At 51.0% G+C, this 19,004-nt stretch overlaps 1 protein-coding gene across 4 annotated transcripts in view; it reads left to right on the top strand.

Annotated features, from left to right (window-relative positions):
- CUX1 (cut like homeobox 1) overlaps positions 1-19,004 on the top strand; it is a 349,252-nt gene that overhangs the window by 280,033 nt on the left and 50,215 nt on the right. For 2 of the 4 annotated variants that reach the window (XM_081054321.1, XM_081054320.1), the window contains exons 17-20: positions 64-165; positions 2,201-3,030; positions 4,836-5,001; positions 5,485-5,541. The exons of the other annotated variants lie outside the window; for them this stretch is intronic. In XM_081054321.1, coding sequence (XP_080910447.1) covers positions 64-165; positions 2,201-3,030; positions 4,836-5,001; positions 5,485-5,541 — 1,155 coding nt within the window. The remainder of the gene's footprint in view (positions 1-63; positions 166-2,200; positions 3,031-4,835; positions 5,002-5,484; positions 5,542-19,004) is intronic. 4 annotated transcript variants of the gene reach the window in all.

Genomic DNA, 19,004 nt, shown 5'->3' with positions numbered 1-19,004 from the left:
GTGCAGCACTGGTTTGTGTTCCAGGTGTGGGTTTGATGTCATTGGCATGGCTTTTTCCTGCAGGTAACATCACTACCCGGATCCGAGCCTCCGAGACCGGGTCCGATGAAGCAATCAAGTCCATCCTGGAACAGGCCAAAAGGGAGCTGCAAGTGCAGAAAACTGGTACGGATTCTACTTCTTTGACCACTGCCTTCCAAACTTAGAAGAATTGTTATGCGTGTTCTGGTCAGCAGTAATTAACTTTTAAAATATATAGGACAATAGAATGCATGTCTTTAAGCATTTAGACAAGTACAGAGGGTAGTGGGTGATATATTAGATTGGTACAAAAGTTACTGCAATTTAAAGGCTAATAATTGCAAAAACCGCAATTACTTTTGCACCAACCTAATATATTTTGCTAATAGTTACCATTCGTTTTTTAATGTCATTCCCTAGCATTGATTCAAGAATGTACCCATGGCCTAGAATCTCCTAGCCAGTAGTTTGTATGAAATTTCCTTTTTTAAGTACAGCACAGTCTTTTGTTATTTGGGTAGGTATATACTTAACCAAACACTACTGAAAAAGAATGGCTGAAAACTAAATTCTTAACAGCTGCTTTATGGAATGAGTGTTGCTGGGGAGGAGCAGGACGTTTTACTGGATGGATGTCCACCTCTGCAGTTAGTCTGCCTCAGGAATTGGCCCTGGAGCTCTCCGAGAGCTGCCCTGTCTAAGAGGAGAGAACTCCCACGTTTCAGCATCTCTCTGGTTGAGCTTTCATTGAGAGGCGCGCCATGCTGTACATTCGCCTCAGGCCTTCTGCTGGACAGATAACTGAGTGCCTGAGTTCTCTTCCTGGGGTCCTACACACACCTGCCCTGTACCTGTGAGCCCTGCTCTGCAGAGCCCCTCCGTGGACATGGTCACAGGGCTCCTGCCTGGCCTGCTTGCAGGCAGCTGTGGCAGCCGAGGATGGGTCACCACCTGATCGCTCCCTTGGTCACTGGGTCCTCTCCCCAGGCCTCCCCACTCCCGTGTGGCTTGGTCAGTGGGTGAGCTCAGGTGATCCCGTCTGGGAATGAGGCCTGGCATTTTTACCTGACTTAAACTAGGTCCTCAGAACAAGCCTGGAAGGTGGATTTTGCTACCCTGTTTTTTCCTGATTAATATGCTCAAAGTTAGAATAATTTGCCCAGACTTATTAACTGGTAGACCCTGGATGGAAACCCTGATCTCTCGGCTCTCTTGTCCCAACACTTTCCTTCCATCCGCCTCCTTCCAGAGATCCCAGAGAAGTAGGAAACGTCCTTCTGGGATCTCGAGCCTGACAGCAGAGGGAGCTTTCAATCTGGTATGGTCTTTGCTGTCAAGGCCACAGCTGAGGTTTAAGCCAGTCCCTCCTCTGGGTGCTGAACACCCAGAACACGTGGCAGGGCGCCTCCAGCAGGGCAGAAGATACCCCAAATTGAGCGTGGAAAGGCCCCCTTGATGTGTAACTCCAGTGTTCCATCACCTGTTCCCTCCCGAGCACAGTTTCTCCTGCAGGGTGGTTGCCTGCATCCTGAGGATGTGAATTGGAGAAGGGAGGGCCTTTTGTTCACCAGTAAAATAAAGTCCTCAAGAGGCACTAAAGGTTGTCACTGTTGTTTGAAGCGTTTTTCAGCCTCGTTTAAAGAAGAAGAGCCCGCTTGTGTGATTTCCCCAGATATGAAGGCACGTTACAGAGCTGGCGCAGCTTAGGGGAGCATTTAGCCCAGCGCCCCTCAGCCAGCACCTCAGCCCACGTCCCCGGGAGCTGGCTAAATCTACAGACGCTGGTCCAGCCTGCACTTACTCTCAGTCAGGTGCCCCCGGGCTGGTGCCTGGCCATGAGCATCTTAACCAGCCCAGAGGACAATGATTCTGGTGCACAAACCTGGTGAAGTGTCCTTGATCGAGCGGACAGCATCCCAAGTTTACAGGTGCAAATCAGAGGCCCAGCGGTAGAGGCCGGGAGCTCACAGAGCGGTGGTGGTAGTCCTGTTATCACTGCTCAGGCCCGATGCTCGTGTGTCTCTCTGATGGGGGAAACGTTGGGAGAGCTGTATGGTTCTCCCAAATAATCTGCATTTTGTGATAGGTCAAGTTAGAATGGAGTGGAGTGAAAGAAGACTGTTGCCCACCAAAGGGGGCGGTTCAGCCACCATCTCACATCTGTGTTTGATCCGTGCAGCAGAGCCGGCCCAGCCCGCCTCCGCGTCCAGCAGCGGGAACTCCGACGACGCCATCCGCTCCATCCTGCAGCAAGCCCGCCGAGAAATGGAGGCCCAGCAGGCCGCCCTCGACCCTGCCTTAAAACAAACGCCACTGTCACAGGCTGACATTGCCATCCTGACCCCCAAGTTAATATCCACCTCACCCATGCCCTCGGTGTCCAGCTACTCTCCTCTCGCCATCTCCTTGAAGAAGCCCCCCTCCGCCCCCGACTCCAGCACCGCCGCGCTGCCCACCCCCCCGGCCCTCAAGAAGGAGTCCCAGGATGTACCGGGGCTGGACCTCCAGGCGGCGGCCGACTCCGCGCAGGGCGTCCTCCGGCACGTGAAGAACGAGCTGGGCCGCGGCGGTGGCTGGAAGGACCACTGGTGGAGCACCGTGCAGCCGGAGAGAAAGAGCAGCGCTCCTTCTGAGGAAACCAAGGTCGAAGAAGCCAGTGGTGGCAAAGACAAGGGCGGCGGCAGCCAGGCGCGGGCCGAGCGCGGCCAGCTCCAGGGACCCTCCTCCTCCGAGTACTGGAAAGAGTGGCCCAGCGCCGAGTCGCCCTACTCCCAGAGCTCGGAGCTCAGCCTGACCGGAGCCAGCCGCAGCGACACGCCCCAGAACAGCCCTCTGCCGTCCTCCCCACTCGTGCCCCTGTCCAAGCCCACCAAACCCTCCGTCCCTCCACTGACCCCCGAGCAGTATGAGATCTACATGTACCAGGAGGTGGACACCATCGAGCTCACCCGGCAGGTGAAAGAGAAGCTGGCCAAGAATGGCATTTGTCAAAGGATCTTCGGGGAGAAGGTAAGGGATTTGATTAGGGGGCTTGGGTTTTCCCATCTGTTTCCATTGCTTAGGACAAATTATGTATCTGGAGGATGTGGCCATCACCCGTTGAATTAACCAAAGAGCATAATGGGTTGTCCACTCCCAAACTTCTGGAAAAGCTGGCTAGTGAGTTTTCCGTGTTCCCATCTGGGACCAGGTTCTGGGCTAGGCCATGTCACCGCTGTGCTCCTTGAGACCACTCAGTCACACAGTGAGGGAGACAGCTAACTGTGTGCCCCAAGCTGGCAGGTGACTGAATTCCAGTCCTTCCTCTGCTGGCAGGTGTAGCTGTTTTGGCCAAAAAAGATCTGATCTGATCAACATGCAGAGAACGCAAAGGCCCCTCGATAGAAAAAGCTAAGTAAAGCATAACCGTACCTTCCTCACAGTTCAGAAGGCGCTTGGGTATTGTCCAGCCAGGGAGGAATACACGGCTCGAGGTGGCACATGCAGGGCCGCACAGGGCCCTGCACGCCCTTGTTTCCACACCATCCTTCCTTCCCTGGCTCGTGAAAGTGCCGTGGTTTGTGGATGACCTCCCAGACCCTTTCTGTTCTTGGCACTTCCTGGTAATGAGATTCCGGATAATGGGAATTTACCAGGCCTGTAAAATATAAGATAAACATAGTGCCCCAGAATCGTTTTAGGTTAAGTAATGGATGCTGAGCATAATGAGAAGCGCTCTAGTCCCCTACAAAGCAGCGTCCCTGAGAGACCTGCGGCAGGGCCAGCAGTGGTCTCCGAGGGGCCTCTCCCCACCCCACAGGCCTGCCTTCAGTTCAGTGTTCGCAGTGTACCATACTATGAATCCTCGCGATATCTGATTGTGATCTCTTTGTCCTGATTTTGCAAAAGGTGATGGGGGGGGGGGGGGATAGCAATGAGGATGAGAATTTGAAGTCCCTTGAAATTTCTAGTTCAGTGTTGTAAAAATATCATTTGAGAACATTTAAATAGACATTTGTGCTCATGCCTTAAATTTAGCAGAGACTTAATAGCGTTGAACTTGTTTGGCCCATGAGTGCAGTTTATTCTGGAACTTGAGAACTTTTCAAAAGAGTGATCGGATGCAGCCCCTAAATATCTCTGGGCTGCATCTGTGTCCTGTGGGGGGGTGTTTGTGCCCATACATATGTATGGCCATATGTGAGCGTAAGAAAACTCGGGTATGTACATGCAACTTGTCGATTGTCTGCAGTGAGTTTTACTCCCAGACTGGCTCCCCTCCTGCCACCAGCTCACCTCTGGGCCCCAACCACAGAGCAGGATGTGATCAGAGAGAGCGAACCTTTCGAAATGCCAACTTGGCCCAGCACCAGCGGAGGAGTCTGGCTTCCCACATCCCGCTGGCATCCGCTGCTTTGGCCTCTAAAGGGGTCCTTGGCCTCAGCACCTCAGCCTTTCCTGGCGCCACCAAGCAAAGAGCAAGATGGTTTCAATGTTTCCTCTTGGGTTGTCAGGACAACGACCCTGCAGCCTTGGCAGGATGGAGACTCCACCCCTCCCTTTCCCAGCCTGCCTCTCCCTGGGAGCTAAAAGCTGTGACTAAAACGATGGCTCCCGTGCCAGGGCATCAGCCCACGGGTGACCTTGAGAAGCTTACTCCCCTACTCCAGGCTGTCGCCACTGGCAGCAGTGGTGCTCTGCTCAGCCCCACAAGTGCTCCCCGTGTGTCCTGTCTCTCGTCAAGCCTCCCGCACTTGGTGCCCGTCACTAAAGCATTTTGCAGCCTCACGTTCAACCCTGGGCGCTAACGCCAGGGTCTCTGTGTGCCCCTCCAGGTGCTGGGCCTGTCTCAGGGCAGCGTCAGTGACATGCTGTCCCGGCCGAAGCCATGGAGCAAGCTGACCCAGAAAGGCCGCGAGCCCTTCATCCGGATGCAGCTCTGGCTCAACGGCGAGCTGGGCCAGGGCATCCTGCCCGTCCAGGGACAGCAGCAGGGGCCAGGTGAGGGCAGCCCCGGGCCACTGCGGGGAGAGGGAGGCGGCCAGCCACGTGGCACTGGAGTCAGAGAATTGCCCGCTTCCTCTACCACCTGTTGCCATGGAACTAACTTTAGTTTTTAGGGGAGAGAAGGTTGTGCCTGGCTAATTTTATAAGCAGCAGAAAATGAGTTACCCATTAAGAAAATGCTGTTTATACATAAATATACGTAAAAGTCAAGTAGCTAAATCAGGGAATCAGGAAAGAAAATCAGCCAAAGGTGAAAGATATCACAGGCGATGGCTCCAGCATAGTCCCCGGCTGGGGTCTTACCTTCTGCCTGCCTGTGTGTTCCCCTCATTCTGGCCCCTCCCCATAAGGAGTGGAGACCCTCCCTTGGGCCTTTGGGACATTACGCTGTCCCCCTTCTGCTGCACTCAGTGCATTAGGAAACTTGAAACCCTGGGCATTTTTCCTCCTTTAATTGTATCCCTTTTTCTTATTTAGTCCTCCATTCTGTGACGTCACTACAGGACCCCCTGCAGCAGGGCTGTGTGAGCTCAGGTAACGAGCTGATTTCTGTTGTTTTGTATGAAATATTTCCCTGCCTTGTGTGTTTTCTCATCTCTGGTTGTAGTTTGTTGGGGAGCAAGAGGGTCGACAGCTGAGCACAGGGTTCCTCCAGCGTTTTCTTGCTCTTCGCCACATTCTTTCATCAGTCTGTCAGCTTCTAGGTGTGAAGCCCTGTGTTCGAGGCTGGGGGCTGTTGTGCGAGTCAGGGACAGATTCTGTGCTGGGGGAGGGCTTCCGTTCTAATAGCAGGGGACAAGGAATGTGCACACATCGCTCTCCAGCGGGGTCATTGTCGGTGGGAGTCAAGTCCGTCTGGAAGACCCTGAACCACCTTCCAGCAAAAGGAAAATGGAGGCAAGTGGGGTCACGGTTCAGGGTAAGGCTGGGTGCAGAGCCAGTGACACTCAGGCTGCGGCTCCAGCCTGGAAACAGGTGGCGATGGAGGGCCTGGAGTACAGACCGAGACGGTGTCTGAGAGTTGTGAGGTCCCGGAGGTGGCATTTGTGCCGGGGGACCCGTGGCTGCAGCCGGCCGGGCAGGCCCACGTGCCTGTGCTCCAGAGCCCCTCCTTTGCATGTCCTTCCCGGGCTCCCACTGAGGCAGAGCTTTTCTCGCCCAGCTTTCGGCAACAGCGGCATCAGGAGCTGTTCCTCTTTTTCCCTTATTTTTCTAAACATCTTGATTAGTCTCCATATCCCATTGATTCATTGAAAACACAAACAAAGCTAAGTGAGGAGCGTGAAGCCCGCCAGCTTGCTGGAAGTTTTACGAGGGAAAACATGTGTAGTGAGAGAACAGCTGGGTGGCTGCGGCCCTCACGCTGCAAGACGCCAAACCCACGCACAGATGCAGCCAGAGCGCCTTGGTTGCTGTGAACTTCCCGATGAGGTTGTTTTTGTATGTTTTAGGTGTTCCATTCTGGTTTTGACCAAAATGGGGGTCGGAAGGCTATATCTTGCCTTGAGCCGTTGGTTTCCTGGCTGGACATCTAAATGGAGTGGTTGTCCATTTGAAGAAGGATCGGGTGGATTCCTTCTCGCTTCATATCTGGGTCAGTCGATTGAATTAGCAAGCACCAGAGAACTCGGGCTGTACTGACTCGCATTCAAAACTCAGCAGGGAAAATAATGGGCATGGTTGTTTGTGCTAGTTTTGTGGACGTTTGCGTGAAAAATCAGCCTTGCCTTTGCCTCCTGCACTAAAAAAACTAGAAACTGGGTAACTAGAAAGTTGGCCTCCTCTTAAACTCTCAGAGAGCCTCTGTTTGCTGCCCTGTCAGGGTCAGGACTGAACTTGGCAGAATGTGACTAACGTTTCTTAGATCAAAATCCCTCGTTCCTAAATAAAATAGGAAATCTCCTGCAGTTCTGGGTCGGGTATGATCAATGCCAAAACTTTCTCAGTGTCTGAACAAATCTTTGAAGAATGGCTTTTTGCTTTTTATTGTATAGCAGGTAGTCACTACCGTGCTGGAACATTCGTACAACAGTCACATTTCCAACCTAAGAAAAACACATAGGGCTCCTAAGAGGAATGTAAATGATATTTGTAAAATATCAAGTTACTTTATAAAATAAAGTGATGTAAAACTCTTGGGAACTCTGCAGATCGGAGGCGGGAAGAAGGAGGAGGTAGGCAGTGAGCCTCTGAATAAAAGTGAGCAATATCGAACTTTCCAGTAGTTTCTGGGAAGAAGTGGCAGGTGGGCCTCTCCCCGTGTCATCCCAGCGAGACAGGAGATGGATTGCTGATGTATCACCTCATTGTCGGGCAGCACTAGGGAAACCATCAGTAGAAACAAGAATGGTGGTGACTGGAGAAATTGGAAAAATATTTCTTATGTTCCAGGAAAATATAAACTTTTAAATATCATCATGGCAGTTAAGCAAAAATGTTTCTCTGGATCAAGACTAGAACGTGCTTCAAAGTGGAAAGAAAGATTATTGTACAGTGGCAAGACTGTGGTTGGTAATTACCCTTTGTTTGAAATTTCTTTACCATCAGTGTTATCCTTTCAAAAGTGTTTCTGAAAATATAAGTAGCTGTCCTTTTTAGTATGTGGAATTTAAATTAGAAAAACAGAATTATTTTTTAATGATCAGTGTTGGTAAATCATTGGGATGAATGACTGAGAGACTCCAGAATTTTCCTTGACAGCTTAAAAAATCAGTGTCTCTGAGGAAGCATTCAGCATTACTCCCCCACAGCAGGGTCCCAGGATTTCCCCAGGATTCTGAGTCCCTGTTCTCACCATGGCTACCTCGGAATCCTTCCAAGAGACCCCCACACCCAGAAAGATGCTCTGTCCTTTGTGGTGGCTCCTTGAGGCCTCTGCCCTGAGGCAACTTGGCTGCAGGAAGGTAAATCCAACCCTGGGTTGGTTTGTTCTTGATTCATGGTGAGAAACCCTCAGTGTCTGGAAATACAGGCCGGCAAACTGACCTTGCAGTTAGGTTAGCCTCCCAGGTATGGAAGGACTTTGGAAGACTTGCCTTCTGTCCACAGCCATCCAGTAAGAGTTACAGTTTCGTAGCCGGGAGATATATTGGACCTAATGCATGGCTCTGCTTAGTTGCCATGGCGACAAGGTGCCCCGGGAGTGGAGTGGCCTCACTCATCTAAACAGCAAACTGCTGACATAGAATCTACTTTCCTCACTGAGGAATTCCTGTCTGCCTCTTGCTGCCCAGCTCTGTTGCCCCTCAGTGTCTCCATTTTCCTTAATGATTTATATGTCAAACTTGCTGATCAGTTTTACGATAAGGAGAAACTGAAGTTTCGATTGCATCATCATTTTTTCCTGTTCGCGGATATAACCATTTCTGAATGTTCCTTTGATGATCTGAGCTTTGGGGTGATGGCCTTGGGCATTAAGGAAAGTCGATGCCATTTTCTGTTAGTGACCTATGCTTTTCCTGGGAAGCCGTTAGTTCGGGTCCTTGGAGAGTAAGGAACGCAAAGGGTTCTATGCCAGTCATAGGAGTAACTTTTAAAAAAAAATTTCAAATGACAGAACTTCAGATCAGTTACCTGTTCATATATTTCCTGGTAGTCTAGTCTTCTGCAAACATTTTGGTGGCTTCTTCCAAAGATCCCAAGGTCCGATGTCTTGGGGCGGGGAAGGCAGTGGTTATATTCAGGGCCATCTTTGATCTAATATGGCAAGCCTGTTTGAAGGTAGAGTTGCAGCTGGTCCTTTGGGGATCGGTTCTGTCTAAGTCTCCCTTTTGTTTGTCTTCCATCCCGGGTATCATCCATCAGCTGCCCGAGCGTCACTTAGTAGGAGTAGCAGTGCCCCGGGAAAGCAAAGGAAGCACTCAGAGGACAAGGGAGGGGCCAAGCAAGACTTGTGTTCTCTGAGTGTGGCCTACGTTTCTTGCTGACCAGTTAGCAGTTTTTTAAGAGGGAAGAAAACCTTGAATTATAGTGTGTGTGTGTGTGTGTGTGTGTGTGTGTGTGTGTGTGTGTGTGTTGTGTAGGTACATAGGTAGGTAGATATGATCTGGTAAAACACTGGATTTTTTTCTTTTTTCATTCCTTAAAGCTCATTTCATATTCACAGTTCCTTGGTGTGATTAATCTTTTTGCCCCTAGGGAAAAGAAGGAAACAAGAGACTAGTCTAAAGGAGGGGTGAGTTGGGGGTAGGGAAAGAAACCGATTTTCCTGGCTGCCGGTTAGTCCTTACGTACGGAAATCTGATAGAGGAGTTGCCCAATGCAGTCGGCTTTGTAACTTGTTAATATGGGAGCACTACGTTTACTGGAGGAATAAGTGCCCACACCAGCTTCAGAAGGATTACTACAAGCTGTCCAAGCCAATTCTCCTCAGATTAATCATCAACTATCCAGTTTTCCCAGCATGTCAGTCAGGAACTGCAGGTGCCCAGGCTTCTCCGCCCATGGAGAATTCCGGGGCTCCACATGGCCCCTCTCAAGCAGAGTATGAGCTGCCTCCTGGGAAGATAGCTGCTGGTCCTCCTCTAACAAGGGTGGACCCACCTGTGACACCCCCCACTGGGGACAGGCCAGGGTTCCTTTCAGATGCATCATGGCTCTCTAATATGCATCGTGCCATGAGATGACCAGGAAAATATGTCCAGGGTTTTAGTGCTTTGAACTCAGCAGTAAAATTCTGATGCCACTTCCTTGAATAAGCAATCAGTTCCTCAATTTTAATGACTAAGTCAGGGTGGGGCATCTGAGTACACGTTAATAGGAAAAGGAGGGGCTAGTTGCACCCCTAGAAAATTCCATGGCAGTGTGTAAAGCAGGCAAAACGCCATTCAGTGCCCTAGACTAGATTTGATTTGATTTTTTTTTCTTTTTCATCAAAATAAGTCAGTGAAAGTAACTACTGATTCTCTCCAAAAAGAATTATTCTAACTTTTGTTTATTTTGAATAGCCAACAAGATTTGTATTTAATTAATTTATACATAGCCACAAACAGAACAAAAACAGAAAAGAATTCTGGAAAGGCACATGGGAACTAGAAAGCGCTCCTCCATAAGCAGGTGACCATTGCTCAGCATTTGGCCAGGGGTTCAGCCTTCTGCGCCCACTGCATATGGTGGGCAGGAGAACTAAGTGCCCTTTCATGCTTTTCTTTCTTGGCTGTAACCTGCACTGGCACTTTTTTTTATGAAGAGTGCCATAATAAGGGAGTTCTCTAAGGTCAGAAAGGACAGGTTTCCGGATTCAGACACAACCTACCTTCCCGTTGTCTGTCACCTGGCACGTGCGGCCACAGGTCTGCAGGTTGGCCCCACAGTGCTGAGGAAGCCCCGAGGAGGGGCTGGGCCGTGAGGAGGGAGGAGTCAGGGCGGAGAGCATTCTGGGTGGAGAGCTCTGCAGATACAAAGGTTCATTGATGGGGCAGAACATGGCATATATGGCACTTTTGAAAAAGGTGAAAACATTAGGGCCCCTAATTCAGAGGTCTTTTATTTTTCGTTTAAAGTGACAGTAGGAAAGTGGATTGTGGATGGATTTGTCTTTCCTTTATGTAGAAAACTTTGTTATTACTGCCTTAAGACTTGTATAACAAGAAGAAAAGTGTACACTGCAGGGCAGAGGGAGGGACCTTGCTCTCCAGGTGAGTTCTGTGACCAGCCCCCTTGGTGACATTGGGCCCGGGATACTTAGGCTGCCACATCTCACCCCAAAGCGCTCCTTCCCCCTGTGGGCAGCTCTTTCTTGAAAGGAGATGGGCCTCGGCCAGTAATGGGTGGCACAGCCCACCATAGTTCTCACCAGTCCCGATCTGAAGAAATGACAGGGTGAAGACTGGAGGCTGAAGGAGGTGTTTGGAGTTCAGGGGTGAAACCACCAGGAGCCAGATGTGTGACCAGGGAAAGAGCTCCCTCTGCTTGGCCATGGAGCAGGCAGGCTAGTCTCACGACTGGGGGAGCATCGGCGTGGCCTCCAGCTTGCAGGGGGCACCGCCTGGCACACTGAGGTAGCACCAGCAGCTGCTGACTATGCCCCCGGCAAGCTGGCCCGATAGTTCAAGGAGAAATATTCTGGGGCTGCAGGGTGGGGCTTGTGAGGCTCAGAAAACCCTCCTGGAGAAGCAAAGATGCCACACGGGAAGGCTGCATGTTAGGGGGCTGTGATGGCCCAAAGCCCAAAGGCAGGGTTCTTCAGCCCCATGTGGAGAAAGACCTTGTTCCAATGGAGGGAGGGATGAGAAGGCTGGGTCAGGAGGAGCGTGTGTCCCAGAGCCTGCCAGGGAGGCCTGGGACCCTCAGCTAAAGTAGGGGTTAGGGGACATACCCCCAGCGTCCAGGAAGGTCCTGTCTCACCTTGGATGCAAGTGGTATCTTGCTCTGCCTCGGGTGAGACGTCTCCGCATTGCCTGCCAGCATGGTCTAGGAAACTGTACTGCGTGTGTTTATTTCTAATCAACATCTTTGAAATAATTTCAACCTTATCTCTGCCGAGCTAAGGTAAAAAGGGTTGTGCAGCAGCTAACCCTTCAGGAGCGATGAAAGCTGAGGCCCACCACTCCCAAGAGCAGCCTCAGAGGAGGGTAAGGCAGGGGGGACCCCACCCAGCCTGCAAGCTGCAGGAGAGAAAGATGCACTTCTCACAAGCTCCTTTGAAAGCAGACATCAGGATCACCTCCCTGTGTCCCCTGTGTGCAGATGCTGCTTTGTCAGCCCTCCCAGCCATCGCCAGCATTTGTGGGATTCATGGTGGGGACTGGCCACGTGATACTGAAACAGCCGCCCTGCAGCGTTAACACAGGAGGACAGAGGGAGTGTGGAGGCCCTTTCACGCCTGTGGCGCGGGGCTGGGACAAGCCAAGCCCACCCAGCCTGTCCTCCCCTGGAGCACACTGCGCCTACAGACCCCGCACAGGCGTCCTGGGGCGGCCAGCCACTGAGCGAGACAGCCACCTGATGTTTCGTCTCAAAGCCGCACACGTTGTCGTCACAATCCCTGGGAAAGGCTGCTGTGGCCTAAACCAGCCCCCAGAGGTCTTTGTTCCAAGAGTGGGATTTGTCACCTGCCTCTCCAAAAAAAAGAGGAGAGAGTTAGAATAACCCAGAGTAAGAGATTTATTTGACTTTTTTCCTATCCTTTGTGAGGATTTTTCGAATAAGTGCACCATAGTTACAAAATGCACAATTTAAAAGGGCTCACACCCTTTTTAAAAACAAGTCTCCCTGCCTGCCTCATGCCCCAGCCCTAGTCGCCCTCCCCGGAAGCAGCCCTGCTCCCAGTCTCCTGCAGATAGCTCATGCATCTAGATATTTGTTCCACTCAGCAGGAGGCATGCACGACTCGTGGGGCTGTGCCTTGCTTTTCTCAGGTGATGGAGACTTTCCTAGGCCAGTACATAGAGAATTTTCTCCTCTTTTCACAGCTCTGGGGAATTCCTATGTCTGGAGGTACTGTATTTGACTTAACCAGTTACTAATGAGAGATGTGTCGATAGATGTTAACCGCAAAACAGGAAAACACGGGCAGCAGGATGACGGCGCAGGCGAAGGGCAGGCTGCCGAGGGCTCGTCCCCCCCGCCACTGAGCGACCATGTGGCCTTGGGCAGTGACTTGAGCTCTCTGGGCCTCAGCTTCTTCTATAAAATAGGAAAAATAAAGCACCTGTGCCCAAAGACTGTTGGGAGGTTTAAATGAGGGTATGTGTGAAAGCCTCCAGAATAGCGGCCACACCTGCAACCCCTCCCATTGTACGTCGTTTCACATGTGCACAGAAAGCTGTGGAAATGTAGATGTGCACACACAAAATGTCAGGCCTCTGGCTTTCAAACAGAAAAGTCCAGCTGCCCACTCCTTGGGTGGTGATGGTCGAGTGGGAGCACTGCACCCAGGGTCCGCTGAAGGAGGCCCCGCATGCAGCTGTCCGATGTTGGGCTCCTCTGAGGTTCCATCCATCTTTGGGTGTTGCCCCTCCATCTTCATTTGACCCAAACTCTTGAACTTCAAGAGTAAGACTGCAGGCCATCACTCAGGCCATTTGGGGCAAATTGGTACAGAAGCAGGCCATCTGTCTGGGTGTGGGGTGCTCTCGGCACAGGTGAGCGGCCGCAGCATCTCAGTCAAGCCCTCTCAGCCGCTTGGCCTGAGCCCTCCCTGCTGGCACGCCCTGACTCCTGTTTAGGAGAAGGCCCCAGCGGGCCCTAGTCACAGGCCCCTGGACACGTGTCCTTTCTCTCTCTCCCTTTTAGCATTCTTTGGAAAACAGAATTTACAGTACATTTGGCATTCAGTACAAAAGGCAAAAATAGGTCATAGGAGCAAATGGGGACTTCTGTTTTCAACAGTTTGGTTCTAGGGAAGAATGAAGAAGCTTAAATGCCTAAAAATCCTCAGGTAATTTTAAAAAGGTGGTCAGAATGAAATGAGGAGACTAATATATTTGCATCATTTGTGTGCCCCACACAGAGCAATAGCTTTAATCCTTAATAAGTGGAAGGGATTTCCCTCATCACTGAGAAAACCAAGGCTTGGGGATGAGAGGCTATTTGCCCCCAGAAGAAGGTGAAAGAAGCACACGTGTTCCTGAGACCAGCAGCCTCGCTGCCTTGGAGATGTCACAGGGCACCTGAGTAGAGTCCCCACGAGTTGTCACTCAGCCCTGAAGATTTGGTTCCCCCCACGATGGGTGAAAGGTTGGTCCTTAGAACTACATTCAGAAAAAAGTCAAGATCATGTTTCAAAACAAGGAACAAAATTGGGTTAAAATTATATATGGACAAATAATCAAAAATGAGATCTAAGACAAAACCAAGAATGAACAGAAAATCAGATTCCTGCGTTCCTCTGAGATGCACCCTGTTGTTTCTTCTGGGGACCTGGGCAAGAAAGGGGGAGAGAACCCAGCGGAACATCAGTGGCAGAGTCAGACCCAAGTCTGTCAAGTTTTGCAATGCAAAGTGTATAATCCCTGTGGCCTGGGAAGCAGATCTGTGCTGCTTTGAAACCTCTTCCAGTCTAAATCCAAGGAAAATACACATGGTGGCCTGAGGTCCTTTCTCTGAGAAAGGATAGCCCCACCCTTTAGCTGTCATGCCCTCTCGCTGCCAGTGGCCCTGAGCCAGCTCAGAACCCCGACCCCAAACCCATGTGGATTAACCCTTGGGCCACACTCAGGCTGCCCACAAGAAGTGAGCCGTGAGCCCTGGATAGCTCAGAGCTGCCAGGAGGCTCCCTCACCGGCCTCATCTTGATTGTGTTTTGTTCTTCCCTTTGGAACCAGATTCCTAAATATAGCCAAAGTCTGAATTGGCAGATGTTGGGTTTGTCCTTTACAAGAGTCCCAAAATTAGTCTGTCGTTTGGCACCTAAATAAAGCAGCCAAACTGCCTTTGTACCAACTTTGCAATGAAGGGAGCCTGAAGTTGCAGCATTCACTTGATAAGGGAACTTGCTCAGAAGCCAGAGCAGCGCCTCCAGAGCCAAAAGGCTGAGGAGAGAGGACATGCAGAGTCCAGAAGGACGTGCCTTCCTCCTGGCTAGACCCTCTCATTCCTGAGTTACGGTCAGTAAATACCTCATGAAATTGGAAGAGAGGATCAATACTCCACAGAAATAGCACTCAGAGAACAGCAGTGGTTCTTCTGATTTGGGGAGGAAAAGGACAATCTGTCCAGAGTGCCTGGTGCTGGGTTAGCAGAGGGGCTCCCCAGGGGCAGCAGAAAGATGTTATAATCAATTACCACATCATAACACTGATGTATGATAATTACTGAGTGTTTCTCCTGAGATAGTGCAGCATTTGGCTGGGATGCAGTTCTTTCATGGTCCACTGCCTGATTAATATGCAAATAATAGGCTGATTGCATGATGAATGCAGAAAATGAGTTCGCTGATAACGTGAGCACTGAAGCGGGAAGATGATAAATTACTTTTACTGACTGTCCTACATTAAGTACCCTTTCTCAACAATTTCATCACAAATTAAGTAAAGCAGTATGGAGAGATTGGGAGGATGTATAAAATAATGTACCTTAATAGCTTTTCTAATACCATCACAGACGACAGGACGTCACTTAGTTCTGTTGCACACGGCCCGGGGCCCATGTAGGGCCACATCAGTTCACTCACCTGCCTGTTGTTGGGACGCGGGAAGTAGCCCACCACAGCAGCGTGTCCGATGGCTGCAGTGAGCCAGGATACGCTGAGGAACACTCCACCACAGCCCTGACCGCCTCACCCGCACACCAGACTGCCTGGCAGTGTTACTGAGACGGGCGGGCTGCTCTCGGGGCACACCCTGGAGCCCCTCCCCAGGTAGACACTTCAAAGCCTGCTGTCTGCCGGCTTCCTGAGTTTTTGAGCTTGCAGGTCTAGCAGGCTCAGAAAGAAAATATTCAAAACCACCTCTTAGCTCCTCCAACTCTTAGAAATCTGGGAAAATTAATTCCACTATTAGAATGGCGATGTGAGCTGCCTGCCAGACAGTATGACTGTAGGGGGAGGATGGACAGGTTTGCCCAAAGCCGGAAGGGAACGCTGCAGAAAAAGGGGACACGTGCACGTGGGCCCGGGAACACGCACTCACGTACATACATACACACACACGCTCACACAGTGATTAACCTTTGATTACAGCAAAGCAATTTAACTAGAGGGTTTGTTTTTTCCCATCTCAGTAATATATATTTAGACTGTTTGTATGACATACATTTTCCCTTAATGCACAGGGACGCATTGATAAGTGTTCATACACACAGCTGGTTTGGTAATAAGGTTATTGAAGGTAATTTGAAAGCATTATTTCTAAATCAGTATGGATCTGTAGAAAAGCTGGGAACGGGCACACTGTGCTCCTGAACCAGGGCCAATTCTGTCACCTTTGTCACTTCTGCAACCTTGCCAGACTTTGTGTTCACCGCCAAAATGGAGTTGTAGTTTAATTTTGAATATTCCCAAATTCTGCTTTTGACATGCATGTTTCCTTAAGAGCCAATAAACGATACACAAGAAAAAATATGAAGCTCGAGGGGCAGCCGATTTACACCCCAAGGGCCCTGCAGTGCCCACCTCCCAGGTGAGCTCTGGCTCCGCTCGAGCCCGAGGCTGGCCACAGGACCACACGTCACTCCACAGCTTCCATAGGGGCATCTCAGTCAGTGCAGATTTCCTAGGATCGTTTTGCTCCAATGTACTTTCCCAGTTTGGGAATAAAACTTAAAAGTGAAAAATAATCCCAAGAGTAAGGGAAACACCGAGCGGCCCAAGATGGTGTCTGATGGAGGAGCCGAGTGTCTGTGAAGCAACAGTCCCAGCGGCAAGCATCGTTGGCACCTCTGTGCTGCACATCAGGCCAAGGTGCCCAGCCAAGGACAGATGGTCCTGGGTCCGCCCTTGGAGTGCCAACCTCCATCACCAGTCTTCCCACCAGACCCAGGTATTCATCACTCCTTCCGGTGGAACACAGCCAAAATCGAGCCCTTCTCCCCAGAATGGCTGTTTCTCTGGCGTTCCTTGTCTAGGTAAAAGCTGCCCCGTCCCCACAGTCACCTCAGTTTTTTTCTCCCTCTTACGCCACCCCCCTCCCAAATACACACACAGTTTCTGTTTCCTAAACACCCCTCCGCTTTTTCTTTTGTCTATGCCCACAACCCCCACCCTGGCCCAAGCCTCAGGGTCATCCTGTTTTATCTACTGCAGCCAGAACCGTCTCTCCCGATTGCGCATGTGGCTGGCTGGGGCACTCCCCTCCTCAGCCCCTTCCCTGGGGCCAACGTCCCCCCTTCTCAGTGTGTGGCCAGCTTCCTCTCTCTCCTTTCCCCCCAGTTCAGTTTGGCGTACCTCCACACTCGCCCCCCCCCAGCCTCACCCTTCAGTGTCACGGTGCTGTGAGCACCCACTACGCCCAGTACGTCCCTGTTCTAGCTCTTGTTACAGGGTCTTTGCGACAGTGACTTGCTTAATGAAGTCTGCCTGGTTCACCACTGTGCCCTGACTCCTAGTACCCTGCCTGGCACACAGAGGGTTCCTTTATGGAATAAAAGGCACAGCCCTAACTTCAAGTAGCTTGGAAGTCAAGTGCACAAGTTCAATAGAAACCATGCTTTTTTAAAACAGGTTTTCTTTGTTAATGAAGTATTTTGGCTTCTCTGTCACTCGAAGAATTCCTTGCGTTTGTGACGTGCAGTTGAGTTGGCTCCAACTCCTGGAGACCCTGTGAATGAGTGACGTCCACAGGGTCCTGTCCTCAGCAGCCCTGCTCAGCTCCTGTAGACTCATGCCCATGGCTTCTTTCATGGAGTCAGTCCATCTTGTATTTGGTCTTCCTATTTTCCTGCTGCCTTCTAGTTTTCCCAGCACTATTGTCTTTTCCAAAGAAGAGTTGCTTGTGTAGACTTTTTAAATGTATTGTTCACACACACACACCAGCACCCACTGTGTGCCCGGGGCTTTTATTTAATCTTATCCCAGCCTTACTTCAGTCCTGGCTTGGGACCGGAGTGTGTGTGGGAGAGAAATCATTGCTCTTCCATTTTATAGAAGAAACTAGAGCCAACAGAGGGGCCATCTACCCTTCCTAGGACAGCCTAGGGTCCCACCCAAACCCTCTGGCTCCTCCCAAGGTCTTCCCGCCAGCCCTACCCTAACCTTTCTCAGGTTACCCCTTTCTGCTATTGAAAAAAAGAATGATTTGGTAGGTTTGCTGAGATTTTCAGGGATTTAAGGCAATGTCCTAGCTGGCTGAGGGCCAAGAGTATTGTCAATGCCGGGCGGCAAGGAGGGCGGGCATCAGGCTGGGTGTGGGGAGGGGTATGCCCTGATACTTGATGCGGCCACCTGTTTTCCAAGGTGAGGGGAGACCTACCTGGAGCCTGCGGGAATGGGCCTTAGGGCAGCAAGGCCCCGCCCCTCACTCCGAGGGCCTCAGGTGCAGGCGCTGGGACAGGAGGCAGCTGCATAGCATGGCCTCCCGATGTTTCTGATACACCGTAGTTTACTGTTAGAGCACTTCACTTTCTCTCCCAGTGGGAATTGTCCAGTGGCGTGGTAGGAGGGAGTGTGGAAAGCGCCTGCGTGTCTCTATGACATGTATTAAAGTATCCATGTATTTTGCTTCAAGTTCATGCTAATCGGTCAAAATACCACGCATACTCCGTGTTTTTCTGTTGGCTGTATCTAAGGGAGATACGACTGTAGAAATAGTGTGGAAGTGCTCAAGGCGCCACGAGTGTCAGCTGTTAGCCTCAAGCGGGGTTCAGGCCCTGAGAAGCCCATCAACCGGGGAAAGGTTTGGTGTTCAGAGATGTCGGAGCTTGTTAGGGAGAGGGTCTCGCGATCCTGGGTGGCGCAGGCCTGGCCAATTTGTGACTCAATTAGGTGACTGTCCACCTTTGAAGCAAAGAATCTCATTATTTCTAGAGACTGGCCATAAACCTTCACTAGCTGGGTCTCTTCAGAGAAGAACCGGGAACATGTGGTCAAGTCCCCACATTTCAGGATAGGGTCAGTGTCCCCATCACCATCTCCGCATCCATCCACACTCAGCTGGGAACCATTCCAGCCTGGTGGTCACACTGTTGTGGCTTTTAAAGCTGTCCACACTGTCAGCTGGAAAGGCCGTTGAGCTGGACAGGCTTCTTCCAGGCCACCAGGGCTCCTGCTGGATTGAGGATGCCAGCACCGGGCACTCCAGAATCTTCTACATGTCCTGGCACCACGGTGCCACTCGCAGCTGCCAAGGCTCCTGTCCCTCTGGCTCTATCTTCCTCTCTCCGCCTCCCCCCTGCACTCCCCATTCACATTTACGTGTGTCAGGATCTCATCCATGCTGCTCCCCAGCTCTGTGCTTAACCCTCTCCCCGCTCCCCATTCCCCCCCTCCCCCCCCCTCTTCTCCCTCCTCTCCCTCATCTTTCCATACTGTCTGTCTTTATAAACACTTGGAATTTCCCGGCTTGGCATGGGCTCAAAGCCTAAACTATGGACATAATGAAAAGTGGTGCATCAGACCAGCC

This window comes from Rhinolophus hipposideros (genome assembly GCF_964194185.1).
Source record: "Rhinolophus hipposideros genome assembly, chromosome: 7".
NCBI classification, from domain to species: domain Eukaryota; kingdom Metazoa; phylum Chordata; class Mammalia; order Chiroptera; family Rhinolophidae; genus Rhinolophus; species Rhinolophus hipposideros.
Note: the sequence above shows the minus strand (reverse complement) of the source record. Positions and strands in the feature narration are given on the sequence as shown.